General features: G+C 34.6%; 1 protein-coding gene across 8 annotated transcripts in view; it reads left to right on the top strand.

Annotated features, from left to right (window-relative positions):
- The window catches only part of EEA1 (early endosome antigen 1), a 334,017-nt gene that overhangs the window by 300,163 nt on the left and 20,407 nt on the right, over positions 1-13,447 (top strand). For all 8 annotated transcript variants that reach the window (XM_064283738.1, XM_064283737.1, XM_064283739.1 and 5 more), the window contains 5 exons: positions 348-503; positions 1,746-1,885; positions 5,482-5,812; positions 7,113-7,214; positions 9,081-9,275. In XM_064283738.1, coding sequence (XP_064139808.1) covers positions 348-503; positions 1,746-1,885; positions 5,482-5,812; positions 7,113-7,214; positions 9,081-9,275 — 924 coding nt within the window. The remainder of the gene's footprint in view (positions 1-347; positions 504-1,745; positions 1,886-5,481; positions 5,813-7,112; positions 7,215-9,080; positions 9,276-13,447) is intronic.

The following is a 13,447-nucleotide window of genomic DNA, read 5'->3' on the forward strand; positions in this document are numbered from 1 at the left end:
TCTTACCCGTAGTGACCTTACAGAACAGAGTGGAACTACCCCATAGGGTTTCCTAGGCTGCAGTCTTTATGCGAGAAGATTGCAAGGTCTTTTCTCCCTTGGAGCAGCTGGTGGGTTCGAATTGCCGGACTTTTTGGTTAGCAGCTTAGCACATAACTGTTGCGCCATGAGGGCACACCTTTGTTTTATATGGGTGAATAAATATAGCCTCTGAGACATCATGTGACTTATTTGAGGTCTTACCCTAAATAGTTTCTTAAGTAGAGTTTTCAATTTTACTTTGAACATTTGGGTACTACAATAAAGTAAACCTTATCAAAGTTTTCTTCAATTGTACATTTCTACAGGAGTTAAATAAGATCAGTACTCAATTGGCTCAGGTAACTAAAAAGTTGCAGGACAAGCAGGAACACTGCAGTCAGCTGGAAAGTCATCTTAAAGAATATAAAGAGAAACATCTCTCTTTAGAACAGAAAACTGAAGAGCTAGAAGGCCAAGTTAAGGTATGTATAAAAGAAATTGAATTTAGCCAAATTTTCTACCACTCTAGCAATGAAAACTGATGACTTAGATGGGATCAAAGATTTTTAATTAACAAAGAAAGGTTGCAGTTATGATATAGAATTTAATTAGTTGTAATTTTTATGTCTTATTTTTGAATTCCATCTTTACTTTTTATTTCTTCATTAATTGATGGCTTTTATAAATGTCAGCATATATACTGGTTCCATTGTATTGTATAACTATTTCAACGAGACAGCCATCCAGGGACCTACTCTGTAATTGCAGGGAACTTACCATGTCATTTTTGTTGTGAAGTGTCTTCTGCTCCTTCATTCTTCCATCTCCATATCTCCTTATTCTAATATAGTATTTCATATATGGTATACCTTTTCCTTTCTAAACTTTACATTTATAATGTTTGGATTTTGCTTCTAATTAAATAATAATTCAGGCCATCATAACTGTGTCTTATTTTAATACAACTCTAAGTGAATGGGTTGATTTACTAAGAGGTTCCATGATGATTAGACATATCAGAGAAGGATTTACATAACTCTGAGTCCTTTTAATTGGAACTCCTGTCATTTGAAAGTTTATTCACAAATAGTTTATTGCTTGGTAGTAGGGAGAATAAAAGTAATAAAGTTTAATTATCTGTTTCAGTTAAAAATTTCTCAAGTTACCATAAAAAAAAAGCATATATGTGTGTGTGTGTGTATTAATGAGAAGGAATACATGACAACTCCATTCTAATTTTGAATATGTAAAATTACATCAGTGTTATTAACTGTGACTATAAGGTATATTTTGAGTGAGCATGTGTGTGAACCTGTTATTTTGTACTTGAGTTAATGAGTTTTACTCATATTTATGCTGTTTTTAAAGATTTATGCTCTTATTCAGAGTTAGTTTTTATAAAACAAACACTTAGTGACTGCCTATCATTTAGAAAGTCTTAGGATTCTAAGTTCACTTAACTATTCCAAGATTAAAAGCCCCGTTACTCAGTGACAGTTTCAGAATGTGTTCTTTTATTGTAACATAAGTATTTTATAGCTATTTTTGTGTTGTCAACAGCAATTTATGTATAAATAAAATGATACAGTGTTTAATAATAGATGTCATTGCTGTTAGGTGCTGTTGAGTCAGTTCTGACTCATAGCGACCCTATGTACAACAGAACAAAACAGATAGATACCACTAACATTAAAAAGGCTATATATACTATATTTCTTGCATAGAAACTGGAAGCTGATACTGTTGAAGTTAAAGCAAGCAAGGAGCAAGCTTTGCAGGATCTACAACAGCAGAGACAGCTGAGCAGTGATTTAGAGCTCAGAGCCACAGAATTGAGTAAACAACTTGAAATGGAGAGAGAAACGTAAGCTAACCTACTTTGCTTATAAATTAAGGGGGAGGATTATAAACTAAGTATTAAAATTTCCTTAAGATTCTAATTTTGGTATCACAATACTAAAAGAGTTATTAAATATTGATATTGTTTGGATTCTATAAATTGCTAATGTTAATTTGAGTGAAAAATAAAACCATAATAATATGGTTAAAGTTAACTTCCCTACAAAGAATTGAAAAAAATTGGTGTTATAAGATTTGGGTCATCTAGTCTCTTTTCAATAATTATATGATACCCATATCATGTTATCCATGAAGTAGAGACAGTTTTACTTCTTCCTGGAGGAGCCCTGGTGGTTAAAGCGCTTGGCTGCTTACCGAAAGTTCAGCGGTTCTAACCCACCAGCTGCTGCACAGGAGAAAGATGTGCCAGTCTGCTTCTGTAAACAGTTATAGCCTTGTAAACCTTATGGGGACAGTTCTGCTCTGTCCTATAGGGTCTCTATGAGTTGAAATCGACTCACAATAGTGAGTTTGGGGTTTTTTTGGTTTGTTTTTACTTCTTCCTTTACAATCTGTAAACCGTTTAACCGTTTATGTCTTTTTCTTGACTCATTTCCGGCTGGAACGTCCAGCAAAATTTTGAATGCAAATAGTAATAGCAGAACATCCTGCATTGTTTCTGATCTTATTAGGGGGAACATTAAACATTTTACCATTAAGTATGAGGTTGTTATTGTCGTTAGGTGCCATCAAGTCGGTTTCGACTCATAGCAACCCTATCTGTGTATAATAGAACAAAACACTACCTGGTCCTGCGCCATCCTCACAATTGTTGTTATGTTTGAGCCCATTGTTGCAGTCAGTCCACCTTGTTGAGGGTGTTCATCTTTTTCACTGACCTTCTACTTTACCAAGGATTATGTCCTTCTCCAGGAACTAGCCCCTCCTAATAATATGCCCAGAGTACATGAGACATAAGTCTTACCATTTTCACTTCTAAGGAGTGCTCTGGGTGTACTTCTTCGAAGACAGACTTGTTTGTTCTTCTGGCAGTCCATGGTATATTCAGTATTGTTCTTCAGCATCATAATTCAAAGGCATCAGTTCTCCTTCGGTCTTCATTATTCATCATCTTTAAATGCCAAATAGGCCACTCTGAGAGAATAGACAAACTTGGCCTGGGTCAAGGAGGTGAGGGCCCTTGACTTTTTCAGTAGTAAAGGCAGAGGCTGAAAGCCTGGGAAGAGTACTGTTCAGGGAGATGAGCTAAAACTCATCATAGTTGATGATAAGTTGTTTTATACTTTCATCCTTGTTTTGGGATGTGATGATGTAAATTTTCTTGTTCTCAAATTTAGTAAATTGGGTTCTGGCACTTTGAATTGGAGGATATAGAGGTACATTCTTTACCTCAAGTGGCATTTCTTCTCACTGATAACATCATAGTTCCTGGTGCCTTGGTATTGGGAGAGCACATCTGATTCTATCATCTCCTTATGGTCCATTGTTATCTCTGGATCCCATACAGCTCACCTCTGAGTTCTTGTTCTCTTCCCCAAGGTCCCTGTAGGCTCAATGGTTCTTTCCACTTACTGGTTCAGAAATCACTCCCACTTCATATTGGGACAGAAAAACTTTAAAGACTAAGATCTTTTCTGCCTTTGTATTTCATGCAAGCATTTCTCTTCTGAAATCTTCTTACATTTCTAGAGCATTAATTATCTAGGAAAGGAGGGCAGGGTCTCTTCTGCTCCTATGTAATATAAACACATCTGGGGTTTGGCCAAACCTCACCCCTGAGCCCAGGGTTCAGCTCTTTCTCAGGGCCCGTCAACATCCATGCGCCTAACTCTTCCACTTCAACACCCATCCCACTAATGTTGTGTCTTCATTACCAAGGTATTTTCCAATTTTTCTTTTGATTTTTTCTTTCATGCATGGGTTATTTGGAAGTGTGTTGTTTATTTTTCAAATCTCTGTGGTTCATCTATTTATCTTATTGTTAGTGATTTCTAATTTAATTCCATTGTGGTCAGAGAACATACTCTGTAAAATTCAAACTTTTGAAACCAGGCCTTATTTAATGTCTAACATATGGTTTATCTTGGTTAATATTGGGATAGAAGAACGTTTAAGACTAAGATCTTTTCTGCCTATATACTTCATGCAAGCTTTTATCCTTTGATGGATGATTTGGAAGTGTGCTGTTTACTTTCCAAAGGTACTCTGTGTTGTAGGTAGAGTGTTGTATGGATATCAGTTAGATCGTGGTGATTGATAGTGTCCTAATCTTCTATAGCCGTACTGATTTTTTCTCTGGTGGTTCTATCAATTTCTGAGAAAGAGGCGTTAAGATTTTCAGCTACGATTGTGCATTTATTCATTTCTCCCTTTAGTTCTTTTTAAAAAAAAAAAAACTGAAAGTTTTACAGTAACCGCGTATGCCTTTATTTCTGTTTTGCCTTCTTTGATTCACATAATCTTATGATTTTGTAATTATTACTCAGGAAAAGTTAGAATAGTAAATACATGAGGTCTAATTTTAGGGTTACTTGACAGGAATTTTAGTTATACTAACATGGTAAAATAATATTAGTGAGATGTCTTTTCTGTTTAGTCCTTTAAAAATCAGTGAAGTACCAAATATCCCTACGAATGTACTCCAGCATCTTTTCTAGCTTTTTTTTAGAAAGTGAAAGCAAGTTTCTGGGACTAAAAGTTAGACAATTTCAAGGTATACATATAGTTCTGGTATTATATTAATATCCACTTTCAAATATGTGGCTAATACATCTTTTAACAGCCTCCCTTTATAATGATTATAAAGTATATTGGAAATAGCATACATTCTGTAAATATTATTACTTTGCATATGGTTTTATTCTGACTTTAGAGAATGGTTGATCCTTAATGTTTCTTTTTTCGTAATTTAATTCCTTTTATAAAAGTGATAAAAGTTTATAGTTTGACATTCCTAAAGCTCAATCTTCATTTCCTAGCAGTTATAACTTATTTATTCAGGTGTAATAAATGTATGTTAAAGGACAAATGATAGCAAATCCCTAGTAGGTTCTGTGATTAAAGTAAATCTTTTTTCTTTCCTGACCTAGAAATAAAATGTCTTTGATTTTTTTACTTTATTTTTTTCTTTAAGTGTTTTGAAATTTAAGACTTGTCAAACAGATAATGTGTTTTATCTTTGCACAGAAAGAGGCAAAGACCTGTGTGTGCTCAGGGCTAACACAAAGTATAGGTTCTTTAGGGTCCATGGAAAGAATTTTTCTGGCTGTTGTAGATGAGAGGCTGTGCTATATAAACATAGTTTCCTTTTGGGGATCTGTTGTAGTGGACTAGACCAGATTAGGTCAGAAGGCTTAGATGGTCTTGACTTTGCCATTAATTTATACAACTTGAAGAAAATCATCTTCATCTGTTAAATTCTCAAGTCAGGTAATCTGAGCCATTTTTCTAGTTTTATGAAATTGCATTATTATTTTACTTCTGTATTACATAAGAACGTTTCAAAAATCAATGGATTTATTATTAATTTAAGGGAAAATTAGGGATGATAAATTATGCATTCTTTTAAAAAAAAAAAAAAACTATTTCTTATGTATTTAGAGTATCCAGTACAAAATTGGATCTGCAGAAAAAATCTGAAGCCCTCGAAAATACTAAGCAAATGCTTACCAAGCAAGAGGAAGAAACAGTAATCCTTAAACAAGAAATTGAAAATTTAAATCAAGATGCAAAGATACAGCACCAGGAATTGAATGATAGAATTCAAGCAGCAGCAACAGAACTAAAGAAAGTGAAGATGGAGAAAGAAACTCTAATAAAAGAACTTTCTGCAACGAAAGAGAAATTATCAGAAGTTTCTGATTCTTTGAAAAACTCGAAGAGTGAGCTTGAAAAGGAAAATCAGAAAGGAAAAACTGCTATATTAGAATTGGTTAGTTGCTTACATTTACTTCTCAGGAAGAAGTGAATATTTCATTTAAAATTCCCTGGTTTTTCTGCCTAATTTGCTGTTGACTTTTAACCCAACATTTAGATGACGTAAAATAGTTTTTATGAAGGATTAGAATTGCTTAACTTGAGAAAAAGATAGCCCAAGATAATGGCATACACACACACACACAAACACACAAATATGTGTATATGATTTTTTAAATGCCAAGTGCATTTTCTCTTGAATATAACAGTCGTCCTCTGTTGCTGGTATGATGCTAGATTTGGGAGAGACTTCAGTGTGTTTGTCCACAGAGAATACAACTAATAATTGAAATATTCACTTGTCTGGAGGGCAGATGAAAAGACCAGAAAGGTCTTGATAACTCTTTACTAAAAACTTTCTCATTCTTTTGAGCATTCTAAAATTCTGGATACCATATTTTTATGCAAATAACGCACGCCTTCTACATTTGTTAGAGATATCATAAAACCATAAAACATTTAAACTTTAGGGAAAAAATTGCCGTCTCAGAAAATTACATGAGAAGGTATTCTCAGGAATATTTTAACGTGGAATAGCATAGAATGACAACAAAAGTTAAGCTCTTTTGCTCTCAATATAAAGGTCAGTGAGAGTATTTCGTTTAGTAGTTTCAAATAAATACGTGGTATGTGGCCTCTGTGCTCCTTTCTGTTTGGAGAAAACATCTTCTATCTGTACATCTTCCCTCTTTAGTTATGTGTGATTTTAAAATTTATTGTTTTAGTGCTTTCTTCTTTCTATAATTTTACTTCCATTTTCTTGAAGTCCACTGTTTTACTTTTTTAAAATATTATGACAAGTTAATTAGTTATAATTAATTCTGTGACATAAAAATATGGTTTCCAAAGTATTCTAAAATATTTTAATTAGAAAACTTTGAAAACCACATTTTTAGATGCCTAAAATATTTTATGGTGATTTGTCTTCGAGTACGTATTGCTTATGTATACTGTAGAAGCATTAACTTTATGTTCTAGTCTCTGAGAGTGAGTATAAACACCTGAGAGAATAATAGAATGAAATCATTGCCCTTTTCTTTTTATGTCAAGAACTTGGTTGATGGTGGAAGCCCTTAGCCTTTTGCTATAATATTTTTTATAATTTTTTTTTATTATTGAAAGGGATGATCCTATCCTATCTTAGCCCATAAATGATTTTAGTTTATTTCCTTCCATGGATACTACTAAATATAAATAATAAACTTTTTAAACTTACCATAAATATTTTCCGTGTTATATAATTTCCATTTTTTAAGGAAAAAACTTGCAAAGAATTGAAGCATCAACTTCAAGTACAGATGGAAACCACACTTAAAGAACAGAATGAACTGAAAAAGTCACTTGAACAAGAGAAGGAGGTATGATTTTCTTTTTTCTGTTACATAAAATATGTGAAGCATAATGACTTTTATATTTTCACATTGGAGCCCTGGTATCCCAGTGGTTAAGAGCTCAGGCTGCTAACCGAAAGGTTGGTAGTTCAAATCCACCAGCTGCTCCTTGAAAACCCCATGGGGCAGTTCTCTTCTGTCCTATAGGGTTGCTATGAGTCAGAATCAACTCCACGGCAACAGGTTTGTTTGTTTGTGTTGGTTATTTTCAAGTTGTACTTAGGCGAAAGAAAAGTTTATTTCTCTGAAATGTGATAGATCACATATACATAGTTTATAATTGTTTTTTTATGTTCTACCTACTACTAAAAAGATTTAAGCTAGTTAATTATAAAAGACTCAAATAATGGAATACAATTCATAAGGGTAGAAAAGTGAGTCAACTAACTATAGAGTTATGGTTAGGTAATCTATCTCAACATCATATGGTTGGAAAAAAAAAATCTTCATAGACTTTCCACTGAAATTACCTTTCCAGGACTCTATCTCACGGACATTTATATTAATAGTATATTTGATAATGGTATGTAACACCAAGAGACATTTCTATGGCTAATGCTTTTATTGATCTCCAGCAAAAACAAACAAACAAGGAAACAAGGGAAAAAATGGATATAATATATGGTTGTTATTCTCTGTGTGTTATATCATTTGGAAGCTAAGGTCCAGGCATGTAGCTTTCTAGAAATCTGATTTGATAAACCAACAAAACCCAGTCCTGGAAAGTGTTTGATGTGATTGTATTTTGGTTGTTGATTGAAAGAAGTCACCTGTGCTGGTAAGTGGAGAAATTATCCAATGCTCAAGTGACAAATCTAAATTGTCCAGATTTACACCCTGGCTATGCCGTTTATTTCTGTTTTGCCTTGCCTTGGGCAGATTACTTAATCTCTCTATGCTTCAGTTTCCTCAGCAGTAAAATGGGGCTAATAATAGAATCTGTAGAGTTATTTTGAGAAATAAATGGGCTCGTATGTTTAAATGATTAGAATACTAACTATGCTTTTTTTTTAAATCATCATTATTGTTACACTGTCTTAACTCATGCATTTCACAAAAATATCTCCCTGTGCATTAGGAATAAGCTGAGGCATCCATATATAGTGCTGAAACTTTTTCAAAATTAACAATATAGTCAAATGTTCAAACTAGATTTTTAATGAAATATGCATGAACATGAAAACATGACTTTGGCTGAAAGGGCAGGAGGTAGCAGTAGACCATCTTGGCTACTGAGGAACCTCAGTGTGACTTCTTTGTGATGTCCAATTTTGAACAGAAATGTATTCTAGTGGATTGCAGACATAAACTAGTAACAAAATATGCCCCAGATTTCCAAATGACATAACTATTGTGCAATGTAGTTTAGTGTTGACAGATGCTAAATATGTTTACCAAAATGATTTTTATCATAGTTAATATGGAGCTATTCTTTCTGATTACCTGTGGCTTATAGGCTCAGTAGCTTCTTCAGAATATTCTTGTAAAACAATAGACATGCCAGCACTTTAGAGATTGATGCTTCCGTTTCTATTTCCTGTGATACAAAGGAGTAGTAGTCTAGTTCATTGACAAGCTGTATTCAAATATACATTTATAAGTTCAAAAAAAAAGAAAGGGAGGTAGGATTAAGCAAATATTGAAGATTAATTCATCATGTTTTCTAACAGCAAATAATGTCAGTTATGAAAGCTCCGTGAGGGAGCTTTTCCTTTTGTTTACTACTGATGACCTGTAGCCAACAGGCTCAGGAGTTTCAATGTGCCTGACGTGTACTAGGTCGTAAATAAATATTTGTTGAATGAATCCCAAAGAGCTTTTATTTTGTTTTAGACATCTCGTCAGTTGAAGTTGGAGGTTAATTCAATGCAAGAACAAGTCGTACGGGCCCAAAATACTTTAAAACAAAAGGAAAAAGAAGAGCAACAACTTCAGGGAAACATAAAGGAGCTAAAGCAATTGAGTGAACAGAAGAAAAAGCAAATTGAAGCACTCCAAGGAGAAATTAAAATTGCTGTTTCAGAGAAGGTAGTGATATGATATTTGTTTACTTTTAATTAGAAGAAAAACTTTGCAATTAAGATAATAGGATGATTAACATAGAATAGCTGTAACATAGAAAAGTTAAGACATACTCAAAATATTTCTCAGTTAAAATGTATAAAAGCACCTGATTATATGATTACATATCTAAGTCTGAATTTCCATTCAGTATAATCATATTGTCAGATTATTCTTATTTAAACGTCTGCACTAATCGTTTGTCTTTTTAGATTGACATGAAACTACCTTTTTGTAAAATAACATAAAGCTAGGGAATAATTTATGTAACATTTCTAGTGTATTAGGAAATTTTGAAGATATTTTGCATATAGATTATCTTTATTAAGGGAAGATGATCAAGAACAAAAATCACAAAGTGGTAAATATTAAAAAAAAAATCAGTACTGCAAGAATCATATAGTTAAAACTGATATTTTAAGTTACATCCCAGTGGTTTCCATTTCCAAATCTATTCTATTATGAGGGATCCATTTTTCATTCTTAAAAAGATTTTAATACTTGTCCAGTCCAAGAGTTGATAAAAATAGATTGGTGGTTTTATACTTAAAATAAAATATTTGAACAAACTGAGTTTTTCCCTGCTGTTGCTATGTGCATATTAATTTGTGACATACATTAACTTTACGGCCACAGGGAAATAATTCATTTTTTTGAGTTAAAAAAAAGTACAGTCATAGAGTTGTAAGAACTTAGATAATGTATTTAAGGTACTTAGTACTGTGCTTACTGTATTGTGGAAATAAAACAAGTTGTTGGATATTATATGGAAGTATAATAGCAAAGCGTGATTTAGGAAACATCAGAGTGGTGAATCATGCAGTGGTGGCCCATGACAAAGGGAAATAAGAAAAATAAGGATAATGTTTAAATTGGTATAGATGTGTATCTACACACACACACACACACATATAAAACACACAGGTATACATGTATGTGTACATATGCATATCTAAGAAGAGATGTTGCCATAAGATTGTTTGGTAGCCACTGATCAAAGATCTAGCAAGCAGTCTATAAGTCAACAGTCCCTGCACCAACTTTATTCAAAACATAATGTGGGAATACAGCATACATAAGATATAACCTCCTACTCTCAAGTTACTTATAATTTAATAAGGAAGCAGGTATGTAAAGAAGGAAACTGTAATATAAGGGAAAATGAAGCAAGAACTTAAATAGAAATATAAGAAAAATGGGAACTTGATGGAAATTTTGACTGGAGTGATCAGAAGTGACTTTCTAGAGGAGGTAACATTTTAAGGGGTCCTTTGAAGATGATTATAATTTTGAAAAGTTAGTGAAAGGGGAAAATTAGACGTTGCAAGGGGAGGAAAAAACAGCAAAGTTTGCAACTTCTCCACTTACTGCACTCCAATAGCTAATGTCATTACAGAACATTAGCTTTTGGAGTGCAGTAAGTGGAGAAGTTGTGGGATGAAGCCAGATCACAATGATTGTTGTGTAGTTATTTGTACATAAAATTTTTAAGCATTAGAAAACTAAAGCTTTTTAAGAAGGGAGAAATGTGGTTAGACATGTTTTAGAGCAAAACCCAATCAGTTTGTGAAGGATAAATTATAGATGACTGACCTGCCTGTATTCTCCTTTGGAACTTTAGATTGACTTCTATTAAAGCAGTTATCAACCTATTGCATTTGTCTGTTTCCTTATTTAACTTCCCTACTGAAAGACTTAAGGGGCCCTGGTGGTGCAGTGGTTAAGTGCTCAGCTGCCGACTTAAAGGTTGGTGGTTCGAACCCACCAGCCACTCCATGGGAGAAAGATGTGGCAATCTGATTCTATAAAGATTACAACCTTGATAACCTCGTCAGGCAGTCTACTCTGTCCTGTAGGGCTGCTAATAGATTTGAGTCCCTTGAAGTCAAGGAACTGTGTCTTTTCTAGAAAGTAAGTTCTCGTTTTTTTTTTTTTTTCTTTTGAATGGATGAATGAATAAATCAGTTTGTCAGTCAGAGGGAAGATGTTGAATCCCAAACATGAGCCAAAGGGGACAACTGTGGTCATCACTGAGACCTTAAAGAGGGCATAGGTGAGAGCTATGGTAGTGATTAAAGGGAAAGAAAATGAAGTTTGTGAAAAATGTTAAAGAAAGCATATTCTACAAAAGAACACTTTCAAGTGCAGTATGCCTACAGTATTCAACATAAAAACATCGTCTAGGATTCTTCAATATGAAGAATCAAAATTAGAAGAAGAACTCTACGAAAGGGAGAGAACATGGGATGTCATCAAATAATGTGTAGGGAGATCAACCCTATCCCTGCCACAGGCTTATTGTTGTTGTGAGGTGCTGTCGAGTCAGTTCCGACTCATAGCAAACTTACGTACAACAGAACAAAACACTGCCTGGTCCTGCACCATCCTCATGATCATTGTCATGCTGGAGCCCATTGTTGCAGCCACTGTGTTAGTCTGTCTCGTTGAGGGTCTTTCTCTTTTTCACTGACACTCTCCTTTACCAAGCATGATGTCCTTCTCCAGGAACTGATCCCACCTGATAACATGTCCAAAGTACTTGAGATGAAGTCTTGCTTTCCTCACTTCCAAGGAGCACCCTGGCTGTATTTCTTCCAAGAATTTGTTCACTCTTTTGGCAGTCCATGGTATATTCAATATTCTTTGCCAACACCATAAGTCAAAGGCATAAGTTCTTCTTTGGTCTTCCTTTTATTATAACATTGCATATGAGGCGATTGAAAATACCGTGGCTTGGGTAAGGTACAGCTTAGTCCTTAAAGTGATATCTTTGCTTTTTAACACTTCAAAGAGGTCTTTTGCATCAGATTTGCCCAATGCAATGCGTCATTTGATTTCTTAACTCTTGCTTCCATGATGTTGGTTGTGAATCCAAGTAAAAAAAATTCCTTGACAATCTCAGTATCTTCACTGTTTATCATGATGTTGCTTATTGGCCCAGTTGTGAGTGTTTTTGTTCTCTTTATTTTGAGGTGTAATCCATACTGAAGGCCATAGTCTTTGATCTTCATCAGTAAGTGCTTCAGGTCCTCTTCACTTTCAGCAAGCAAGGTTGTGTCATCTGCGTATTGCGGGTTGTTAAAGAGTCTACTTGCAGTCCAGATGCCACATTTTTCTTCATGTAGTCCAGCTTCTTAGATTATTTGCTCAGCATACAGATTGAATAAGTATGGTGATAGGTAGTAAGCACCAATTTTTATCAGTCCTCCTCCTAGCTCTCTTGGATTCATCTTGTCTTCTCATTTACCACTGCCGCAGCCTTACCTGTACCCGTTGCCATCGAGTTGATTCTGACTCATAATGACTCTATAGGACAGAGTAGAACTGCCCCATAGGGTTTCCAAGGAGCACCTGGTGGATTCGAATTGCTGACCTTTTGGTTAGCAGCCAAGCTCTTAACCACTGCACCACCAGAGCTCTGCCACAGCCTTAGTTCAGGCTATTATGTTCTTTTTTTTTTCTGGGTCATTGCAATAGCTTCTTAATAGGTGTCCCAGGTACTTGCTTTTTCACTTCCAATCTGTTTGCCATTCACTCATTTATTCAAGAAATGTTAGTAGGCACCAATTTTGTGTCATGACATGATTCTAGATGCTGGTGATATAGCAGTGAACAAAACAGAAAAGGGCTTGTTCTAATGGAGCTTACACTTTACTGGGGAAAGAAACAAAACAGGGTGATGTGAAAGGTAGTTATGGGAGAGAGTCCTACTAAAGGTTGGGCTACCGAAGAAGCCTGTCTGAGGAGATTTGAGCTGAGGCATAAATTACAAGGTTTAGCCATACAAAGATCAGGGGGAACAACTGTGCAAAGGCCTTGAGGATAGAACAAGCTTGGTGTTTTCTAAAAACAGACTAGTACAGGTTGAGTGTAGGAGAGAGAGGAAGAGTAAGATGAGATGAACTTGGAGAACCTAGAAAAGAGCCAGATTATATACATGAAACCTTGTAGATCTTAACACAAAATGATGTATTTTGTTCTACAGACAATTAGAATCAGTAGAGAATTTTGAGCTGAGAATCATGAAATCTGTCTAAAAGGTGATAAAGGGGGAAGCAGGGAAAGGCATTGAAAACTATTGCAGTAGTCCAGACAGCGCATGATGATAAAAAAAAAAAAAAGCGTGAATTAAAGAGTTA

This window comes from Loxodonta africana, chromosome 4, assembly GCF_030014295.1.
Source record: "Loxodonta africana isolate mLoxAfr1 chromosome 4, mLoxAfr1.hap2, whole genome shotgun sequence".
In the NCBI taxonomy this organism is placed as follows: domain Eukaryota; kingdom Metazoa; phylum Chordata; class Mammalia; order Proboscidea; family Elephantidae; genus Loxodonta; species Loxodonta africana.